The 24,193-nt window shown below is 38.9% G+C and overlaps 1 protein-coding gene across 1 annotated transcript in view; it reads right to left on the bottom strand.

Moving 5' to 3' along the window:
- Window positions 1-7,503: 7,503 nt before the first annotated feature.
- The window catches only part of ABHD3 (abhydrolase domain containing 3, phospholipase), a 56,762-nt gene continuing 40,072 nt past the window's right edge, over window positions 7,504-24,193 (bottom strand). The window contains exons 5-9 of the mRNA XM_043444357.1: window positions 17,642-17,754; window positions 13,615-13,788; window positions 11,321-11,369; window positions 11,076-11,241; window positions 7,504-8,369 (exon numbers count right to left, since the gene is read on the bottom strand). Coding sequence (XP_043300292.1) covers window positions 8,191-8,369; window positions 11,076-11,241; window positions 11,321-11,369; window positions 13,615-13,788; window positions 17,642-17,754 — 681 coding nt within the window. The 3' untranslated portion in view covers window positions 7,504-8,190. The remainder of the gene's footprint in view (window positions 8,370-11,075; window positions 11,242-11,320; window positions 11,370-13,614; window positions 13,789-17,641; window positions 17,755-24,193) is intronic.

Raw genomic sequence — 24,193 nt, 5'->3', positions numbered from 1 at the left:
CCCTGAACTTACTGTTCTGCAAGAAAAAAATACCCCTTTAGAACAAACTATAGTAAACTGCTTTTTGTATTATCTGTTGCCAAATGCCATTCCTGTGGGATACAGTTTCTAATGAAAGAGACCACTTAGCCCCTGTGCTACAATGTTACTCCTGCTTTGTTCAGTTGACTTGGTAAGGACAGGATGAATTGTAAAGGTAACAATTCTACATATTATTAGAGGTTTAAAATGGAATTTGGCCAGTCTACACATGTGACAAAGAGCCTATGAATTTATAGCCGGGCAAGTTGGTTGTCACAATGTATCCTCCATTGCTTTCAGGAATGAGGCACCTGTAAAAACCGGGAATGTTCTACTTGATTAAAAGTTTGCAATGTATTGCTGTACTGACTACTCTCAGCAGGATTTTGAAGTGGTTTGGTAGTGGAATTATATTCCACTTTCATTCTGTTTGACCTTTCAAACATATGCAGAATAGACTAGTACGCTGAGCTCCCATATAGTCACTACCCGTCTTCAACGGTTGTCAGCTATGGTCAAACTTGTTTCATCTATACTGCCACCCATCTCCCCACCTTCACCCCCTGCCATGACCCACTGGATTATTTTGAAGTAGAGCTATTTCATCTATAAATGTTTCAGTGTGTATTCCTGAAAAATAAGGGCAGTTTTTAAAAATATAACCACAGGATCATTGTTAGGGTTGTACTCCACACTTTGACTGCCAAGGACACAGATTTAAACTCTGGTCAAGTTTCTAAGGTCCCACAAGCTACATGGTGTGGCAAAAAAATAATAAAGTTTTATAAATGATATTTTTGCAGTTGATACGTTTTCTTACCCCATTTTTTTTTCCATGCAACTTGTAACGTTTCCTGACTTCTTCATTTTACTGATTGTACCCCATTTGGTCTCTTAACATGTTTCTTTGACCCCTGAACTTCCTATAAACTGGGGGTTTGAAGTTCACCTGCTTCAAGTTTAATTTTTTCTCAATTTTTCATGGATGGTATTCTTTTTCATTGCTATGTTTTTCACAGCTTCTTAAACAGTATGACTCAGTGATTGAAAGGGGAAAATCTTAGGGAATTCACTGGAGGCCTGGTGATTACGACTTGGCATTTCACTGCCTTGACCCTGGTCAAGAAACTAAGATCCCACAAGCCGTGTGTCATGGCAAAAAAAAAAAAAAAAAAAAGTTACTATAAATTCCTTTCTTTGGAAAAAAAAAAAAAAAATTCCTTTCTTTGGTCCTCAGAAAGCACAGCTAGTTGATATTAGCTGGTTGGTGGTTGGCAGAGTCTGTGAGGATGGAGAGAATGGGTTTCTATTAGTATCATGGGGGAATTAGGCAGGTGATAGTAAGTTTGAATAGGGAACTGTGGTAGTGGACATACAATTCTGTGCATTTGTTCAAATTCATGGACTTGTTCAACACAAAGAGTAAACTTTACATAAATTTTTATAAATCCATTAGGATGTGGTAAGAAGGATGGAATACAGATAATGACAAATGAATCTAAGTGTATTACAAGTGAGTCACATAACCACACTGAGTGAAGTTAAGTAAATTTCTCACAGGAGTATAGGTTAGAAATTCTTAAACGACTTTATCTACTTTTATTTGTATTGTTCAGTAAATAAGTAAATATATTGTAGACTATCAGAGCCAGGTTTCTAACTTAGAGAAAGAAATTACAAATAAGAAATGGTAATTCATTCTGTTGCTGAATTGGAGTCAGAGGTGTCAGTATGGATGGACTCCTTTACTTATAGATGATAGATAAATATAGACATGTGCATGCATTATATTTACATATAATTTTTTCCTACCTCCATTGAAAACGGCTTAGAAGCAATGTGGCAATGAGCATATCTATATCCAGATCTTCATTTTTATTTTTTATTTAAGTTTTTTCTTTTTTTGGTGTGGACCATTTTAAAAGTCTATTGAATTTGTTACAATATTGTTTATGTTTTATGTTTTGGGTTTGTTTTTTTTTTGGCAGTGGGGCAGTTTGAGGCATGTGGGATCTTAGCTCGCTGGCCAGGGATTAAACCCACAACCCCTGCACTGGAAGGCAAAGTCTTAACCGCTAAGGAAAGTTCCAATATCTTGGTTTTTAAATGCCATTCTTTAATAAAAGAAATCAGGACTCCTTGAAGAACTGTATTGATTCCAGGACTGGAGTGGAGAAAATAAAAGATGGTGGTGCCAACCCACTTTAAAAAAAAAAAAAAAAAAGGCATATCGAAGGGACATAGAAGCCATCCAGAATGCCCAAACTGAAACAACTTGAACAATAAAATAAGGATGGTATTGATATTTAATTACAAGCCGAAGAAAAATAGTCATGAATCTATACTGATGTGAACACCTAAACAAAGAAATGGGGCCAGTGGGGGAGAAAAGTGACGGCATTTTCTTTCATAAGAATTTCAGTTATAAACACAGAAGGAATGTGAGAAATAGAAAAAGACCATCAGAACACAACAGTACCTTGCTACAGGCAAGATAAGATCCACCAATGAGTAGAAAGAAATTTAAACCAACAGGGTATTTGCATAGTCTCTAAATAGGCCCTCCTCCCCTCCCTACCCCACTCCTGAATCAATTACAAAGGAAAAACTAGTAACTTCTCTGTGGTGAATCCCGACTGACACCACCTCAGCCAAGGGATCAAAGTTAACATCACCACACAGATCAACATGTACTTTTCCCCCTACCCTAAACCCAATGCGTTTTAGATAGAGAAAGCTATATTAGTAATAAAATGTCATTTGGTTTTGATTTGGTTTATAATAGTGAACACCTTTTCATAGCAACATGGTACTTTATATATAGCACTGTCACAGTTCATAAAGTATTTTCACATGTTATTAATATTTCTTTAATTCTCATAATAACTCTGTAACATTGATATTTCCATCTACATTTTTTTTTTTAACCATCTGCATTTTCTAGATGAAATCAAAGTCTGGACAGCACAAATGATTTCCTTCAGGTCAAATGGTAAATTAATAGCAGAGCCAAGAATCAACCTCAAGTGCTCTGAATTCAAGCCCAAACTTATTTCCCAAGAAATGATCTTAAAAATAGTAGGAACTATGATTAATGATTCCAAATAGGTTCCAAATAGGAAAAGGAGTACGTCAAGGCTGTATATTGTCACCCTGCTTATTTAACTTATATGCTCTGAATTCAAGCCCAAACTTCTTTCCCAAGAAATGATCTTTAAAATAGTAGGAACTATGATTAATGATTCCAAATAGGTTCCAAATAGGAAAAGGAGTACGTCAAGGCTGTATATTGTCACCCTGCTTATTTAACTTATATGCAGAGTACATCATGAGAAACGTTGGGCTGGAGGAAGCACAAGCTGGAATCAAGATTGCTGGGAGAAATATCAATAACCTCAGATATGCAGATGACACCACCCTTATGGCAGAAAGTGAAGAAGAACTAAAAAGCCTCTTGATGAAAGTGAAAGAGGAGAGTGAAAAAGTTGGCTTAAAGCTCAACATTCAGAAAACTAAGATCATGGCATCTGGTCCCATCACTTGATGGGAAATAGACGGGGAAACAGTAGAAGCAATGTCAGACTTAATTTTTTTGGGCTCCAAAATCACTGCAGATGGTGATTGCAGCCATGAAATTAAAAGATGCTTACTTCTTGGAAGGAAAGTTATGACCAACCTAGATGGCATATTGAAAAGCAGAGACATTACTTTGCCAATAAAGGTTCATCTAGTCAAGGCTATGGTTTTTCCAGTGGTCATGTATGGATGTGAGAGTTGGACTGTGAAGAAAGCTGAGCACTGAAAAATTGATGCTTTTGAACTGTGGTGGTGGAGAAGACTCTTGAGAGTCCCTTGGACTGCAAGGAGATCCAACCAGTCCATCCTAAAGGAGATCAGTCTTGGGTGTTCATTGGAAGGACTGATGCTGAAGCTGAAACTCCAGTACTTTGGCCACCTCATGCGAAGAGTTGACTCATTGGGAAAGACTCTGATGCTGGGAGGGATTTGGGGCAGGAGGAGAAGGGGACAACAGAGGATGAAATGGCTGGATGGCATCACCAACTCGATGGGCATGAGTTTGAGTAAACTCTGGGAGTTGGTGATGGACAGGGAGGCCTAGCGTGCTGCGATTCATGGGGTCGCAATGAATCGGACACGACTGAGCGACTGAACTGAACTGAACTGATGATTAATGATTGTAAAGAGTTCAAGGTAAATATAGAGAATATTAGGCATTTTTACTTCATATGTTGATATTTATATATCTTATCTATAATATCTATTCATATATTCTAGAATATATATATGAAAACATATGATAGTTTATTGTTCATCATATTTTTCAGAGTCCCTTTAATTCTAGTAAGAAAACCTAGAGGCTTCAAAAGCCATCGCTTCTGTATGGCATTAGAAGGAAAAAAACCACCATCAGAGTCCAGGAATTAAGCACTATGCATGTTCCATTTTGAGGCTGGAAAAGTAGGGGGAAAAAATCTGAAGCTGTCTGCCCATAGGTAGAGTAAAGCAGATAAGATATTTAAAACTTGCAGAAACCAGTTAGTAAGTTGACAGTTTAAAAGAGAGTAATGCTCTTTTGTGATCATTCTGCTCTGTTAATATACTGACAGCCTGTCTATTCATATGCGGTTGGTACTGAATGCTTGATAATATAATTAACAATAAGCTGAAAGTACAGATGGTGTAGATATGATCATTGTACTGCTTGCAAAATTTGGGTACCAGCATCTAACTCCGGGGGAAGACAACCCTCTATAGAGGGCACAAATAAACAGTTGTCCTGTAATAAGTTAATAGTGAGTCATCGTCTTAACTGACAGTGAAGTCTTTCTTACTTGGTCCAAATTACTGTCTTTATTTAAAAGAGATACTCAGTGAGGTAAATTGGTCTTGTCAAATTCTTACCATTTACATTTTTCAAAGTAGTTCCCACATTTAAGTGGTTGGAGGATAGAACTGGAAGAAGCTTCTCTTAATTTTAGAATAGAGATAAACACCACGGTTGAATAACTTACAGCTTGATAATGCATATGACAAAAGTGAAAACTTTTTTATCACAAGGCCTTGAATATATATTCAAGAAATAAAATATGTAAATATTATATATTCTAAATATGTAAATATTTAGAAATAAAATTTAAAAGAATAAAATCAAATATACAATAATTTTTACCTCTTTAGGTATCAGTATTGATATCAACAATATATCATTAGGACAAGATTATATAACATGTTTTAGGACAAGAAACACCAGCTTCTATTGTATATGTTGGCCTGTTTATAGAAAAGGTTAGGACTGAAAGACTGTCTTTTAAGTGGGAACTGGAATTAAAATAGCATGTTTCCTAAGTATTCTTTATTACCTGACCTTGCAGTTTGGCCTCACTGACTCCAAATTAAGTTCCAAGAAGCTGGTTGCTTACCTCATGACCAGCATTTTCTTAGGTTCAGAGCAACAGTGAGATTTTTTATTGCCATTTTGGCACTGAAGTCTGCAGGGGAAACAGACACTGCTTTAATAGATGTTCTGATTTGGAATGAGGTTGCAAAACCCCCCTTTTTTTTCCAACCTGATCTGTATGTAAAATGTACCCTTCTGTCAGGGCCAGGACCTTCATCTCTTGGCTCTCTAATCAAAGACTAAAACTTTTCTTTGGCAGCAAACTGAACCACACTCGGTCTTGATCTACTGATTCAAAAGACACCAGGCAGAAGGTACCTTTTTGGGGACCAGCTGGGGAGGATCTGTAACAAAATATATGTGTTAGCACTGGGTTCAATATGTAACAAAATGTGTAGTGTAGGACATTGTCAGAAATGAAAGAAAAAGTCAGTGTATCCTCTGTATCCCCATTTCTAAAACAATGCTCTGTGAGGCTTTGAATAAATGTTTAATGATGATAATAACCAACAGAAACTGAGGAGACGGCTAGAAAAAATTCCAGGGTATACTTCAAATTAACTTTTCAAATCAGAGATCTGGCTTAGAAGGTATTATTTTCATTCTTATACAAACCTCTGTTATTCAACTATTGTTGACCTGCTCTGTTCCAGGCAATATGCTAAGTGCTTGGCGTGTAGAAATAAATGACAGCCTTTCTTTCTCAGAGCATATTAGAGTGTGGAGCAACTGGGGAGAATGTTACCCTCCAGATCAGCACTTAAAAAGGCTCATTTCTTTATGATCACACACACACTATCACAGGCATGGAGAGCTATATTTTATTTTTGTTTATATTGGACTGGCCACAAATAACCTGTCAGAAATATCTTTATAAATTATTACATATAGGGCCACCTCATATTTTTTGATGGCTCTGCCATGTGGATCCTGAAGGAAATCAGTCCTGAATATTCATTGGAAGGACTGATGCTGAAGCCGAAGCTCCAATATTTTGGCCACCTGGTGCGAAGAGCTGACTCATTTGAAAAGACCCTGATGCTGGGAGGAATTGAGGGCAGGAGGAGAAGGGGACGACAGAGGATGAAATGGTTGGATGGCATCATAGGTTTGCCGAGACTCCGGGAGTTGGTGATGGACAGGGAGGCCTGGCGTGCTGCTGTTCATGGGGTCGCAAAGAGTCGGACACAACTGAGCGACTGAACTGATACTGACCGTGTGGATGTCATAATTTGTCCATTCCTTTACGAAATAGGTTATCCTGAATGTCCAAAGCTGCAGCAAGTCTGTATCTTTACAAACCTGTGCTGGCTTTTCTATAGGATAGATTCCTCAACATGGTCTCTCTTGTAATTTAATGTGTCTGGCCCTGCTCCTGCCTTTTCCTTCTCAGAATACAAACGTGATGTGTGAGCTGCCATCTTGTGTCTGCATGCTAAGTTGCTTCCGTCATGTTCAACTCTTTGCAACCCCATGGGCTATTGCCCGCCAGGCTCCTCTGTCCATAGCGTTCTCCAGGCAAAAATAATGGAGTGGGTTGCCATGCCCTCCTCCAGGAGAACTTCCCACCCCAGGGATTGAATCTGTGTCTCTTACATCTCCTGCATTGGCAGGCAGGTTCTTTACCACTAGTGCCACCTGGCAAGCCCAACATTAAGGTCTGGTAGCTTGAGTGTATCGCAGTCATTTGCCTACATATGAATTTCAGAGTTCATTTTATATCTTGTGTCTAGGAGATAACTAGCTATCCTGACTGCCAGGGATGTGGCATCAGAAGGAGCCTGTTTTTTTTGATGACACTGATGAACATCTGTATCAGCCCTGCCTTGCTTACCTGGAGACTTCTTGTGATGCAAGATAATTAAATATTATTATTCCCAAATCAGTGTCAGATGGGTTTCCTGTAGCTGAAAGTACTTTTAATTGGAACTAATGATGGGAGCCCAATATTCTGGAATCAGTGAAATGAAACAGTTTTAATATTTGTTACTAACACACTTATGAAATGACCATAAATTACTTTCTAGGGATTACTTTTCTTTGGATAAAAACTCACAAATGAACAATTTAAAATGGTAGAATTTATTTCATATAATGATATATATGTATGCACATATACTATTTAAAAAATAATCATGTGAACTATAATCATTATAAAACATAAGTCAGCCTTAATTTAATATTATCAGAGTAAAAGAGCATGTAAAGTCAGTCTAACATTTTTGCATTTGCCTTTCAAAGTTAAGATACATAAAAGATTTAGCACACTGTATTTTATCTTATTTCAGTTTTCATGTTACCATCATTAGGTATAAATACCCTTAGGAATGTGCCAACTTATAACTTACATTCAAATAATCAAAGTCCTATTATAATTATTAAAGTACGATAAATCACCTAAAATAAGTAATCTAAAAAAATACTAGCCTAAATTAAAACCCTGAGGAATTAAAATCTTTTTACATACACCATAGTTTTGGTTAAGTGCAATTCCATGTTTGTACTACTTTATTTAAGGTCATACTTGGTAAGGCATAGTAAAAATAAAATCTACGTAAGTTACCATCTAAATCTATATTTTATTTCTTGCGAGAAAGTTGTTTGTTTCTCAAAAAAAGTAGTTTTTGCATGTCATTCTGGACCTCTTCACCACCTGCTGGCTTATTTGCTTTATATACAGTAGTCAAGAGTTGTGCACTAAGCCGAGCTGCCCTTACATACGGTAGTTCAGACAAAGAGCACCTGAAGAACTACTTGCTTGAGAGTTCATGTCCGTGTTCAATCATGGCCTGCACAAACTGCTTGAAGACTCGGTCCATGTAGGTGGACTGCCTTGGCCAGATTCCCTCCAGAAAACCAATATGGCCTCCATAAGAAGTAAGGACCAAAGCAACATTAGGGTTTTGCTTTGCAGTTTCTATTGGAATAGCTTGATGGAAATGGGGGGTGGTCGGGCGGAGGGTGGATAAGAGAAGGGAAGGAGAGAGAAAAACATATGTTAACAGTGTTGTCAGGAAAAGTGTGCACCTTTATCATTTCTAATCATTTTAAACCAAAACACCATTAAACAAATACTCATAATGAGTATGGCTAATCAAATAAGTCGTTAATATCAACCACCCATATTCTTCTAACAGTTCATGTTCACCTTCATGTACTGGATCATTTTTGGAAGAATCGATCGGTTGGTTATAACAAAAGTACAGGCCTAGTCTTCTTTTGAGAAATTAAAGAATTCAGGAAATTGTGAATACTTCCATTGTAAGATTCCCACTTAGGCGTTACACCAAGGGAAAAAAACAAACAAATCTTATCACCTTTGTGAGAGTTATAAATTCACTATGTATGACTTTGGTTAACTTTACATGAAGTTAGATTCCTGAGGCCAATTGGTGGCTCTGTTAAGAATCCAAAATTATAGATACGATTTATAAAAACATATATAGATAGCAAAAAAACAATGGCATAAAATACTCCCCAGTGGTAACAGTGTTTATCTTTGGGTGGTAAAACATTGGTGATTATATTTTTTCTTCTCTGAATTTTTATTTATAGTTAAGCTCTCCCTACTCCACACTCTTCAATGGAAAGTGAAAGTGAAGTCACTCCGTCATGTCCGACTCTTTGCAACCCCACGGACTGTAGCCTACCAGGCTTCTCCGTCCATGGGATTTTCCAGGCAAGAATACTGTAGTGGGTTGCCATTTCCTTTTCCAGGGGATATTCCCGACGCAGGGATCGAACCCAGGTGCCCTGCATTGCAGGCAGATGATTTTACCGTCTGAGCCACCAGGGAAATTCAGTGGAACAGAAGGTAATTTTACTGGGGGACAACTGAGACCAGTTCAAGAAAGGGCTGCCGGAGGACCCCAACTGCCTGTTTAGGTGATGCTCTAAACCGACCTTTCACTACATTCTTTGAAGAATAAACCTAGAGACCCTAAATCAAGGCCTAGGAAGCCAAGTCCTTGTCCTAAATGGGTCCTGAACTCAGATCCTTATCCATCCAGCTACACCTAAAACAGAACATCTATCTTGGGATCAGATGTGAGAACTTCAGCGGAGGGGCAGATGAAATGACTTGATACTATTTTTGGTTTTCCTTTTTCATCTTATATTAAGGGCTTAGATTTAAAGTGCTTCATTCATCTCTGATGGAATTATTAAGAGCCCCACTTTCACATTCTGGATACACTCAGGAATTTCTAACACACTGATAGTTACAGTCATGTCAGAAGAACAAAAGGCTGGGCCATGGGAGTCATGTGAAAGATGTTGGCTGCCTGTGTTCTAAGAATGCAGACAATTGTCCACTATTTTCAGTGTGGCTTGGGAAAGAATAAGAAATAATGAGTCTAAACTTCAACCAGGAAGGTCAAAACAAGTTAAATGCTGGGAAATTTTTGTTGGTGGAAGAAGGACCTGTGAAATATAAAAACAGATGGAGAAATACTAGACTTCCTTAATCCAATGAAAATAAACTAAACAATCTCCATGTTATTCAACTGATATATTAAAGTTCACAATTTAGGGAATTTCCTGGTAGTCCAGTGGTTAGGACTCCATGTGCTTACTGCCATGCACCCAGGTTCAATTGCTGTTTGGGGACCTAAATTCCCATAAGGCTGCACAACCTAGCCAAAAAAAAAAGGTCACAGTTTAATTTTCTGATTTGTGGTCAAAGACCAAGAGTTCCAGCCATCTAAAACCACTTGTGGTTTAATCATAAATCACACAATGATATCCCCTAGAGAGATGGTAAAGTGACATTTTAAAAAAACTTTGGGGATTTTATGAAATTTTGGCAATACATATGTGCTGTGTTTTTACTCAGAATAGTTTATTTTAATAAAGTACTTGGGGGAAATGTTTTTAAAGTATTTAGGGGAGAAATAAGGAGAAAAAGTTTTATAAAAAGCTTTGTGAAATTTCATTAGAAAAAAATTAGAGGTCAAATCTATTGATCCTTAAGAAGGGTGTGATTACTGCTAGGCATCATACATTGCTTTAATGTATGAACACAGGCACGTATATCTTTGTTACAAAATTCTATATATCTTGAATTAAGAGAGTGAGGAAGTTAACTTGGGCATAATTTTCTTCTATACAGTATCCAGGGGGGAAACAAACTCTTTCCCTTCGAATATGACTTTATTGTCTGAATGTGCTACATTCATTGAGTTATCCAAGGACATCTTACTAATAAAGTCTCAAGCCTCTCTTCTAGGTTTAAAAGGGAAGAAATATTCCAAAGCTTTCTGATTAAGAACCTCAGGAAGAAAAGGCAAACAATGTCAATGTACTCTTGAGGTAAAGATACTGTAACATAGCCTGTCCAAAGAACAGGTATTTGATAAGAAGGAAAGGTTGTAAGAATGAATACAAGCAAAATACTGAGAGCCATAATTTGTTCTGAGGCTCTCACAGTAGACTAGAGAAGAATATATGAAAATGTTGTGATCTGAAACATTTAGATACTAAATTATGAGTATCAAGCTATTTTTTTTTTCTGTTTATCACAGTGTAAAACAGTATATGAGTGACATTTTGTTTCTTATTACTGTATCTTCCCACAAAGAACATTATTTTTAAACAGTTGATTCATGTCAAAATGTATACAAAGATGTTAATTTACCATGACTGGGTGAAAAAACATCATCCACAGAATTCAGACACAACACTGGAATCCCTACTGACTTCAGTCTACGATTTGGACTGGCATCGGTGTAATAGTCATCAATTGTCCGGTAGCCAAACATGACAGAAGTGAATCGCTTATCAAATTCTCTTATGGATTTAGCCTGAAAAACAGAAACCAACTATATATGTTCTTGGAATCAAAAGAGGAAATAAAAGTATTACATAAAGTTTCTCTCCTACCTTCATGACATGATCCATGTCAATTTGTTTTACAAACATATGCCGGTGCCTGGAAAAAAAAATTTTTCAAAAATAAAAAAATTAAGGTCATTCCCATCTCAAACACACCTAATAATAAGTAACTTAGCACAGGACATAAAGTTGTTACTCAATAAAATATTTATTGACCTTCCCTGGTGGCTCAGTGGTAAACAATCTGCCTGCCAGTGCAGGAGATATGGGTTTGATCCCTGGATCGGGAAGATCCCCTGGAGGAGGGCACGTCAACCCACTCCAGTATTCTCGCCTGGGAAGTCCATGGACAGAGTCTGGTGGGTTATAGTCCAGGGGGTTGCAAAGAATTAGACATGGCTTAGCAACTAAATAACAATAAACAACAACAAAATATTAATATTTACTTAATCAGACATAACAGGAATATATTGGTATTTGTTCTGAAGACTCTTGTTTAAAGATTATTTCTTTTATTGAATGAGTCTTTTAAATTCTATAGTGCCTTACCATTTTGAAAAGTTTCATACATATGATTTCATTATACATAATACTGTGTGTACTCCGTTGTGTCCCAACTTTTTGTAACCCTTTGGACTGTAGCCTGCAGGCTCCTCTGCCTGTGAGATTTTTTGAGAAAAAAATACTGAAGTGGATTGCCATTTCCTCCTCCAGGGGATCTCCTGGACCCAGGGATTGAACCCGCGTCTCCTGTGTCTCCTGCATCTTTTTAAAAGTCCACTACCCCTGTATTGCCCCTCCGTCCGCCCCTCTCTCCACTGGTTTGTTCTCTCTCTGGGAGTCTGCTTCTTTTTTGTTTTATTCACTAGTTTGTTGTATTTTTTAGATTCTGTACATAAGTGATACCATACAGCATCTGAAGCACCTGAAGACATTTTTTTAAAGGTACTTTTTTCTTAATTATGGAAGAAGCGACCAGTTGTGCAATAGTAAACAAAAGTGTTGTTTCATAACAAACTGTACCTGTACACTGATGCCATGAAGCCAATTTGGCCAAAAAGGCCCCCACTGAAGCCAGAAGCTTTCAATTGGGTAAATCAACTGAAGATTTATCGTCCTCTTTAAATTGGTGTACTGAAAATTAGGATTTATATTTTTGTGTACCTGTTTTTAAATGTTGGTCATTTTTCTTGTATAACCCTTATTTTAATCCAAATCTTCCTCTTCACTTTTCTTGCTACTGTCCTCCGTTTCAGTGACCATGAATAAAAATATAATTCTGTAGTATTCCTAGCAATATTTTATAGTCAACATCTGTGATGTAACAAAGAGGTTGTTCTTTAAAAATTTTTTTAATTAAAAAAAAAATGAATAGGTTAAGTTTTTTTTTTAAATAAAGTAATTTTTAATTAAAGTATGTACGTTGTTCTTTCATTTAAAAAAAAAAAAAATTGAGCTGTGCCACTAGACATGCAGGATATCAGTTCCCTGATGAGGGATTGAACCTGGGCCACAGCAGTAAAAGCCCAGAATCCTAACCACTAGACTGCCTGGGAACTCCCCAAAAAGTTGACGACGTCTCATGTCAACTTTCAGGATAACAATGGTTTTCAATTAAGTTATGTGCAAATTTACTTCTTATTTAAAGTTGTCAATTCACTTTAAAATGCCCAGTAATGGTCATCAAAAAATAAACAGAAACATCCCATGTTCTTTGTTATCATACTGTTTAACTGTTAGAAGATACCTAAACAATTTCGCAAGAAACTAATTCACAGATAATATTTTGGTAATGTCAAGAACTGTGGGGGCTGAGAATATCCATATTTTATGGGCATGCTCCTAAATCTCTAAAACATACTATGTTCATAACACAAGCTTTAAAAAACATAGTATTCAGCTCTGAAAACACTTTAACACATTAGTTACTACCCAGGGGAGAATTAGGTACTAATAAGATTAGCGACAAGCAGAAAATCCAGGGAAATAGCCCATAGTTATTCAACACATTCAATACTAATGTTTTTATTCTTTTAGAATAACTTAGAACAGTGATGAAATGATGATCTTCAAAATGGGGCACAGAGCCTAGAGGTTGTACAAGCTACCTCGTGGTACAGAAAGAAAACATCAGAGCTCTTATCTATATTTTTAGCTTATACATAAAATCTTTTTATTTTTGTACATATTGACAATAGAAGGATTATTTTGTTACAGTATATAACATAATAGTGCATATAACAAATATATATATATACATTAGCAGTGTTGTCCTTTAAGACATTTTACTGTGGCACGTACTCCAAAAAATTTGGTGACATTAGGTGTTTAAAATGACTTACTTATTCACGGAAGACTGGAGGCAAGTTGTCAAATAATAATTAAAAAGCAGCCAGTTCAGTGGTTTCTCCAGTGACTCCGTGCAAGCAAAGGTATTCCAACCAACTGAAAAAGTTGCAGCTGCCTTCAAAGGAGTTTTTGGTCCAATTTTGCCCAAATAATTTAAAAGCAGCATTCTAAAATGAGGAAAAACAAAACACAGTGATGAATTTGTTCTATATCACAAGACATCCTATTTCTAATTGTGGACTTTTAACTACAGAGAATAAACATAGAAACCAGTGTTGTCTAACCCCTGTTATCTTGGAAAACCATGAAAATATCTTCCTTCTTTCCTTCTATTCACATATTTATCTTGAGAATGGATAAATATGGATTGGGAATTTGAGAACGGGACAAAGCATACAGTTGTTAGTTAAATGTGTATCTTTCTTTGAGGTAAAACATCAGGAAAACCCATCGTAAGAGTAGTTTTCTTTTTTGAAAATTATATTGGGGTTTATTAAAAATTTGCAATTCCCTGGCCCCCCACCCCCTAGCTGAGTATTTAACTTACTATGGGAGGGGTGTTTCAGGCAAGCTTTTTCTATAAAGGGCCACAAAGCAAACGGGTTCTGGTGGCCCTAAAATCTCAGTCACAACCATCAATACTTAACCCTGTGACTGTATTTTAAAACAGCCGTGGACATGCGTGAAGGAATGGACATGGCTGTGTTTCAATAAAATATTATATATGGACATGGAAATTTGAGTTTCATATTCTTTTCACATGTTGTGAAATAATTCTTCTTTTCCAACCATTGAAAAATATAATAACCATTCTTAGCTCTTGCACAAAAACAGTCAGATTTGGCCTCCGGGTTGTGGTTTGCCAATGCTTTGGCACAGGGGAGAGATCACAAGGAGTGGTTTTTAAATGTGTTGGCACACCAAAATCACCTGAGGAGTTTTAACAACTCTGATTTCTGGGTCTCACCTGGAGATTTGGAGTAATTGGTCTGGGTGGCCATTCCAATTGTCTATGCATCCTTGTTCCCTGGGCTTCCCAGGTGGTACTAATGATAAAGAACTGGTCTGCCAATGCAGGAGACTTAAGAGCTGCAGGTTTGATCCCTGGTTCGGGAAGATCCCCTGAAGGAGGGCTTGGCACCCCGCTCCAGTATTCTCGCCTGGAGAATCCCATGGACAGAGGAGTCTGGCGGGCTCAGTCCCTGGGGTCACGCAGAGTTGGACACGGCTGAAGCCACTGGGCACACAGGCACGCCTTGCTCCCTACAGCAGTGCCTCGGGGCCCCTTGTCCAGAGTCAGACTGCCTGAATTGTGGCAGCACAATCAACCCCTAAAGTCACTTGTTTTCTTTTCCTACTCCCTCCTGCTGTTTGTTTCCTTATCTCCTTTCACATATTTTCCTCATTTCCTTTTGTTCTCATTTTTCCTGATTCTACTCTAGTTTTACTTTGGTAAAAGGGACAAGAATGGAATTTAACACAGGACACCAGAAATCCAAGTTTGACACTGACAACTACGAGAAAGGATAATAGTATAAATTCTCTTTCTCCTGTTTTCCATTCTTTATTTCTCCAATTGCCCAGGTTCTGAAATGAGTAAAAATTCTCTCTCATTCTTTTTTTTCCAACCCAGATGGCTTACAGAGTGAATGAGATAAGATACTAGATCAAAAATGGAGATTTCAGGGTTTGCTGTTTTTGGGGGGTATTTTTGCTGTTGTTGGACGAGGTTTATTGGAAATGTTACAGCAGAAAGACACAAATGGCTCCACGCTGTGTTTTGAAATTCATCCCAGCTATAGCTGAGTGACCTGCAGGCTGGACAGATGCCAAAAACCAAGAGCTTCAGCATTTCCATCATGTCAGAATCTCCTTCAGTGATTTCCTGATCCAGAGCAGAGACCTTAGGCTGGAGATTTCCCTTTTGAGAACAACTCTTCATAATGACTACATTCTCTTTTTTATAGTACATGGCTCCCTAAGCTAGTTAAGGGATAATGCTTCTCTCCTGCAATGGGGTCATTCCAGGGTCTAGTTGTGGTGGCCCAATTCTTTGGCTGGCAGTCAGAGGTTTCTGTGAGGCTGGAGTAATGGGCAAATTGAAAGAGCTGGAAATGAACCTCACAGGAGCAGGAGACACCAGGAATAACTGTGACCGAGTAGGTGGGACATTTCTTGGTTATTACTCAGGAGTAAAATAATGTCAAGTTATTACCCCATAAAAAGACCGTGTCACTTTGATAAGAAAAAGACTCCATTTTTTCACCAAAAAAAAAAAAAAAAAGGCAGATAGAAAAAAAAATAAAGAACTCACAGATTAAGAGATTTAAGAGACATAATCTGTCCATATGTGGACTTTATCTGGCTTATGCCTCAAACAAACTGTAAAAACCAGCCAACAGATTGTCAGTAAAATGAAATACTGACATTGAATATTCGATGACATTTAGGAATTACTGTTAGCTTTGTTCAGGTGTAATAATATACTATGATGGGTTGTTATTGTTTCTTAAGAGACTGTACCTGTCAGAGACACAGAAATCTCTATAAATGATGTCTAAAAATTATCTTAATGTAATCAGAGTCGAGGGAATGGAGGGTAAATTATCCTTGAGTTGACAGTCACTGAAGCTGGGGTGATGAATATATATGAGGAATCATTATACTCTTTCTATTCTTATATATACTTGGAAATTTCTGAACATTTTTAAAGCTAGTCTAGGAACCCATTAGGAGACTGGAATGTGACCAAGTCTCGAGCAGTGTGGATTCCTTGGTGAGACTTAGTTCTGGCTCAAACCGCTGCTTGGTCCCAGGCATAACAGGCGTGGGGATTACCCAGTCTGGGCATAAGGGTCTTAGATGCTTTTGTCTGCTGCATCTCCAAAAGGAAAAAAAAATGTGTCAAGCTGTAAACCACATCCCAGAGTGGTAAACCCACTTGGGAACATGTCACAGTGCTAGGCAACTAGAAAGGGGACTTCCCTTTCAACAATTTACAAGACATTAATATTCAACCAGCTGCAAAGGCTAATGGTCAAGTTCTGCCTTCAGGCAATGAGACTTCATCTCGACAAGAATAGGCATTTCCCAGGAGCCTCTGAATAAAGAATCAGGGCCTGTTTACATAAAGTCTGGCTTTTTAAAAATTCAAGAATTTATATGATTAAGGGAAGAAAGTTCAGCTGCCACCCTGTCCTTTAAGATTCTCATTATGGGGCAAAGGAAAAAGTGAAATACTTTCCTTTCAGCACAATTCACAGATTTTTGTTTGGGTTTTCTGCACTGATTCAGATTTCTTCCCTTTTAGTAGGTCAAGTCCGACCTTCCATGCTAATGTAAGAAACGTATTCTTTCCTTCTTAGTTTTATGTTTATCAGAATCTAAAAAACTATGGTTCGAGCCAATTTTTCAGTGCCTATCATTTGTAAAGCTGTTCATTTTCAAGTAAGCACGCTCCTAAGACCTTTTGAAAATTGACAGATAAATTGACTACAAAATTAAGAAAAAATATTTTTTGTTTCCATGTGTTTGCTGATTTTGGACAATGGTTTAGGTCCTCGAAGCACAGCAAAATGCCATAAAATAAAAATTTTGTTTTTTATTAAAGCTCACTATTACTACAACAAAAAAACCACAAAAAACACAAAAAAAAATTAGCACAAATGAGGCTAGGCTTCTTTGGTGGCTCAGATGGTAAAGAATCTACCTGCAATGAGGGCGACCCAGGTTTGATCTCTGGGATGGGAAGATCCCCCTAGAGAAGGGAATGGCAACCCACTCCAGTATTGTTGCCTGGAGAATACCATGGACAGAGGAGTCTAGTGGGCTACATACAGTCCATGGGGTCGCAGAGAGTCAGACACGACTGAGCGACTAACATTTCATCCAACCACATGTGATGAAATATGAGAAACACAAACATTTGCTTTTAAATGTCCATGTAGCTTATGGTCATCTGAAAGAGGCAGGCACTAGGACCACTTCCCTCCAGGACATTTTAGAAAGGAAAAATCTTACCCTCCCATTGATACTCCTGCTGCCAGAAATGGAGCAGAAGGGTACAGACTGTGGACGTGGTGAATGACTGTCTCCAAGTCTTCAGTGTTTGAGCAACAGTAAGTCCTTGGCGTCTGCAAGCAATGACAGGTAAAGCACAAAAATTAAAATTGGGAGGGGAATCATTTGTATAACACAGAAATGTAAAAAAGAGCAAAAAGTCATAACTAGGAGAAAATGACCTTTGTTTGCACATACTATATGAGTCAGGATAATTTTCAATTTCTGTCTTGCAGTTCAAATTTATGCCATTTAGAGTCAGTACTACCCGAATTGGCACTAACAAAAGACTCTGATCACAGAAGGAAGCCTGGAGGGAAACGGGACAAGACCAATATAAATACCTTAAATTAGATAGATATGCAGTACTCTATTCAAATGTGTCTCTAACTAAAGAACGGAGTCAATTTAGGAAGAAAAAGTGGAGAATGACACTTTTTTATAGGAAACCAACAACTTAGGCCTGACAAAGCCAAAGCAATTGTTTTTTTTTAATATATAATTTTATTTATTTTTATTTTTGGCTGTGCTGGGTCTTCGTTGCTGTGTAGACTTTTTTCTAGTTGTGGCGAGCAGGGGCTAATCTGGCTAGGCTCTAGGTGCGTGCAGGCTTCAGTAGCTGCAGCATACGGCAGTGGTGGGGGGGGGGCGCGGTTAGCTGTTCCATGGCATGTGGGATCTTCCTGGACCATGGATCAAATCCTTGTCTCCTGCACTGGCAGGCATACTCTTTACCATTGAGCCACTAGGAAAGCCCCAAAGTAATTCTTATTTAAAAAAAAAAAAAACAAAAAACACACAATCAAGCAAAAAAAAGGTTTTCAATAATCCACAAAAAAATCTAAACCGGAACTCCTTTCTGCTCGGGTATAACCTGAGTGCTGTCTACCAGTGAAGGAGTGTGATTTTTTTTCTGACACTGCCTTCACTCTAGATCAAGCAACATGCAGTCTGCTTTATTAATTAGATATTTTCTTTTTTGATAATACTTCCATATAACCCCAGCTGCGCTACACTGAAAACAGACACTTAAAATGTTAAAATATGTAAAGCTGATTATGCCTCAATACATAATGCATTAAAACAAATGATTTTCATGTGAACCCCATCAATAAGGCCTCTGTTTCCAGCAGAAAAGCTTCACAGATGCTTTATTTGAGATCTGGGAGCAGAGGGCAATCCTGTGTGTACAATATATGTGTGAGTGTGTGTATGAATAAAGTATGCATGAGATAAAATAACTAGAAATTTAACAACAAAGAGATAAATCTGGTAACTGCCCTAATAAAAAATGCTGAAACCAGTTATCTGTACAAACCGGATGGTAACATTCCAATAAAACATGACTGGAAGGTTATGTGTCACCCACCATTCAATCACTAATGTGTAGTCTGAGAAAACTGCAATTTTCACTAATCCCTCCAACTAAACTCAAGGTTAAAACACTCCTATTGCCTACTACCATCTTTTTGAGATCTGCAAATATAAAACTCTCCAAAAGATAAATGTTAACCTGACAGTATTTACAATGGCTAACATTCATTGAATAATTAAATTTGTGCCCACAAAACCCCAAGGAAGATCCTATTATATCTAGGAAACTGAGTTATTAATAGAAAATTGAGTTTAGAGAGGTTAAATAATTCCTGTAAACTCATGAACAGCTAACACATGATGAAGCTGAGATACTTCCAAAAATACTTTGTGATTAAATGCATTTGAGGGGCATAAATTCAATGTAAAATCTAAACAGACCAATGTCTACTACCATGCTTATTCATAGTAACTGCAGAATTTGTCAAAAGAATTCAGGTGAAAAAAATATCCTTCTTTAGCATTTTCACTGTATTTGTGTTTATTCACACTGCATAGCTTTAAAATTTCTGTATTATTTAATATAAACAGTTACCAACACATATTCTTGTTATTCAGGCTTCAAGTGAAGTAAGTGTGTAAGTGGGTATATACACTTGCACACACAGATACATGAACATACACACAGAGTTGGTGGGGGTGGTTTAATCTCTAAGTCATGCCTGACTCTTTGCAACCCCATGGTCTGTAGCCTACCAAACTCCTCTGTCCATGGAATTCTCCGGGCAAGAATACCAGGATAAGTCGCCATTTCCCTCTTCAGAGAATCTCCCTGACCCAGGGATCGAATCCACATCTCCTGCACTGCAGGTGGATTCTTTACCACTGAGCCACCAGGAAAGCACACACGGAGCTAGGGTATGATAAACATGGCCTAGGGAAAATTATTAGGATCTTAGTGCCAGGAATGCCTGTGGATAGCAGCTGCTTCCTTATTTACAAGTGGGAAAACCAAAGCTTGGTAAGCTTGGGAAATTTGCTAAAAGTCACAAAGTAGCAAAGCTCAGGGTTTATGTTTGTAGTAAGTAAACTAGTTCTCATAAAGCACTAGGATTCCATGAGATATTTAATAATCAATTTGATATCTGGGACCCTCAGAGATAGGAGTTTCTTTTTCCCTTAATGTTTTTCTCCCAATGGATTACACTGAGTTGGAAACCAATAACCCTGGTGTGGAAATGTTAGGTAGGTAGAATAGGTAAAAGGAGTCCAGAATGGTGGCGGCTAAAAGACAAGGATGGGAAAAGCCTGAGAAAATAAAACAAAAGAAGGTCCGAAGACCGGAGTGAGGACCTCAGGTAGAACAAATAGAACTCCTGGCTAGCTCAATTTACATAGGGCAAGCCCAGGGGGAGGAAAAAACATATAAGAAGAGGAACCAAAGGGCCAGGGATCTCTCTCCCACGAGCATATGCTCTCTCTCTCTCTCTCTCTCCTGTGCACGTGCGCTCTCTCTTCTCTTCACATCTTTTGGGTCAGCATGCCTTCACACCTCAAGGATGTATTTTCCTTTATTTTCTAAATAACACTGAGCTGCAACACTGTCCAAGAGCTGTGATGCACCGAGGGCTTTAACGTCCGTCGCTTCAAATTTTTGTTGTGATGAGACAGAACCGAGGAAGTTACACATTCCCCTAACATCTATGGTGCCATGACTCGGATTTAACCTGGCTGAAACAACCTCGGCACGGCCCCACAAGGAGGAGGCCAAGCAAAGCAGGAGCCCAACTTGGCAAAAGCTCCCACGGTAGAAGCGGAACGCGAAGAAAACGCAGCACAGGGGACAAGAAGCCCAGCGAGCTGGAAACCGGAACAGTGAAAAACGAACTCAGCAGAAAGCTCACATGGCTCAGTCTCAGATTCCAGAAGACCTCCGGTTAAGGTAGGAGGTCCTCGCTCCTGTGGCGGGAGGGACATATGCCTAAGGAAATCTTAATTCCTTTACAATCTCTCATTCCTTGTTTCCTCGAAACCCCCCGCAAGCAGGCGAGCGGCAGTGGGCATAACTGAGGGACTCTGGAGAGGCTAATTCTCAGTATGTCCCAAAGGCTCCACTCTCTGCTGAGCCCCAGAAGCTGGTACCCAAGCTGTTGGGGGTTCTTCTGTCCTTAATCTTCTTTGTGCCAAGGATCAAGCCAATGAAAACTGAGCACAGGTCAGGTATTCAGCAGATTTTCTGGCAGGCTGTGAAGGGGATTCCTTGGCATGTTTTTTCCACTGCTTTTTCCTCCCATTCCTCAGCTCCTCTCTCCTGGGACTTGAACCTGGCCGAAACCTATGATGCCTGGCTTCAGGACCTAATGAAAATCAGGCTCTGATGTCTCATTGCAAAAATTCAGTGAGAGACACAGCAATAGGTAAGAGGTGGATTTGTTAGGATTCACAGAGAAGCACACTCTAAAGAGTGTGGGCCATTGCAGACAGCAAGTGCTTCCACCATGGAATTCAGTCTGGCGAGGATCTGCAAGCTAGGTGAATTCATATGCTAATGAGTGGGAGGATCACCCCAACCATTGGGGAACCATCCACTCTTCTGTCTTTTGACAGTGCCTTGGAGCTGTCCTGCCACCTCTGGGTGTGTCATTTAGCTTACAGATTGGGGATTAAGGTTTACTTGAATTTGATTTGTCATCTTGGACCCAAATGATTTTAATCGGTTTATGTTATGTTATGCACATGGACATCACCAGATGGTCAACACCAAAATCAGACTGATTATATTCTTTGCAGCCAAAGATGGAGAAGCTCTATACAGTCAGCAAAAACAAGACCGGGAGCTGACTGTGGCTCAGATCATGAACTCCTTATTGCCAAATTCAGACTTAAACTGAAGAAAGTAGGGAAAACCACTAGACCTAAATCAAATCCCTTATGACTATACAGTGGAAGTGAGAAATAGATTTAAGGAACTAGATCTGATAGAGTGTCTGATGAACTATGGACAGAGGTTCATGACATTGTACAGGAGACAGGGATTAAGACCATCCCCATGGAAGAAATGCAAAAAGGCAAAATGGTTGTCTGAGGAGGCCCCACAAATAGCTGTGAAAAGAAGAGAAGTGAAGCAAAGGAGAAAAGGAAAGACATTCCCATTTGAGGGCAGAGTTCCAAAGAATAGCCAGGAGAGATAAGAAAGCCTTCCTCAGTGATCAGTGCAAAGAAATAGAGAAAAACAACAGAATGGGAAAGACTAGAGATCTCTTCAAGAAAATTAGAGATAGCAAGGGAACATTTCATGCAAAGATGGGTTCGATAAAGGACAGAAATGATATGGACCTAACAGAAGCAGAAGATATTAAGAAGAGGTGGCAAGAATACACAGAAGAACTGTACAAAAATGATGTACATGACCCAGAAAATCACGATGGTGTGATCACTCACCTAGAGCCAGACATCCTGGAATGTGAAGTCAAGTGGGCCTCAGAAAGCATCACTACAAACAAAACTAGTGGAGGTGATGGAATTCCAGTTGAGCTATTTCAAATCCTAAAAGATGATGCTGTGAAAGTGCTGCACTCAGTATACCAGCACATTTGGAAAACTCAGCAGTGGCCACAGGACTGGAAAAGGTCAGTTTTCATTCCAATCCCAAAGAAAGGAAATCCCAAAGAGTGCTCAAACTACCACACAATTGCACTCATCTCACACGCCAGTAAAGTAATGCTCAAAATTCTCCAAGCCAGGCTTCAGCAATATGTGAACCGTGAACTTCCAGATGTTCAAGTTGGTTTTAGAAAAGGCAGAGGAGCCAGAGATCAAATTGCCAACATCCGCTGGATCATTGAAAAAGCAAGAGAGTTCCAGAAAAACATCTACTTCTGCTTTTTTGACTACGCCAAAGCCTTTCACTGTGTGGATCACAATAAACTGTGGAAAATTCTGAAAGAGATGGGAATACCAGACCACCTGACCTGCCTCTTGAGAAACCTATATGCAGGTCAGGAAGCAACAGTTAGAACTGGACATGGAAAAATAGAGTGGTTCCAAATAGGAAAAGGAGTACATCAAGGCTGTATATTGTCACCCTGTTTATTTAATTTATATGCAGAGTACATTACAAGAAACGCTGGGCTGGATGAAGCACAGGCTGGAATCAAGATTGCCGGGAGAAATATCAATAACCTCAGATATGCAGATGACACCACCCTTATGGCAGAAAGTGAAGAAGAACTAAAAAGCCTCTTGATGAAAGTGAAAGAGGAGAGTGAAAAAGTTGGCTTAAAGCTCAACATTCAGAAAACTAAGATCATGGCATCCGGTCCCATCACTTCATGGGAAATAGATGGGGAAACAGTGGAAACAGTGTCAGACTTTATTTTGGGGGGCTCCAAAATCACTGCAGATGGTGATTGCAGCCATGAAATTAAAAGACGCTTACTCCTTGTAAGGAAAGTTATGACCAACCTAGATAGCATATTAAAAAGCAGAGACATTACTTTGTCAACAAAGGTCCATCTAGTCAAGGCTATGGTTTTTCCAGTGGTCATGTATGGATGTGAGAGTTGGACTGTGAAGAAAGCTGAGTGCCGAAGAATTGATGCTTTTGAACTGTGGTGTTGGAGAAGACTCTTCAGAGTCCCTTGGACTGCAAGGAGATCCAACCAGTCCATCCTAAAGGAGATCAGTCCTGGGTGTTCATTGAAAGGACTGATGTTGAAGCTGAAACTCCAATACTTTGGCCACCTCATGTGAAGAGTTGACTCTCTGGAAAAGACCCTGATGCTGGGAGGGATTGGGGGCAGGAGGAGAAGGGGACGACAGAGGATGAGATGGCTGGATGGCATCACCGACTTGATGGGCATGAGTTTGAGTAAACTCCGGGAGTTTGTGATGGACAGGGAGGCCTGGCGTGCTGCGATTCATGGGGTCGCAAAGAGTCGAACACGACTGAGCGACTGACTGACTGACTGACTGACTGATGTTATGCCCTTGTGCTATGTCATTCTTTCAAAAGTTGTGCCCGGACCCCTTCCCTGCTGTTTCATACTCTTTTCCAGAGCCCCGTCCAGGCCCACAATGTTGCCTCTACAGTCTTCTGGAGAAGATAGCTGACCCTTGGGAGGGAAATACTGTATAATATCCAATCCCTCTAGATATTCATCTTCCACCTTCCATCTTCCAGCCCTTCATCCTCCATGT

The sequence above is a fragment of the Cervus canadensis genome, chromosome 23 (genome assembly GCF_019320065.1).
Source record: "Cervus canadensis isolate Bull #8, Minnesota chromosome 23, ASM1932006v1, whole genome shotgun sequence".
Taxonomy (NCBI): domain Eukaryota; kingdom Metazoa; phylum Chordata; class Mammalia; order Artiodactyla; family Cervidae; genus Cervus; species Cervus canadensis.
The sequence above is the reverse complement of the archived record's forward strand: the minus strand, read 5'-3'. Positions and strand labels throughout refer to the sequence as shown.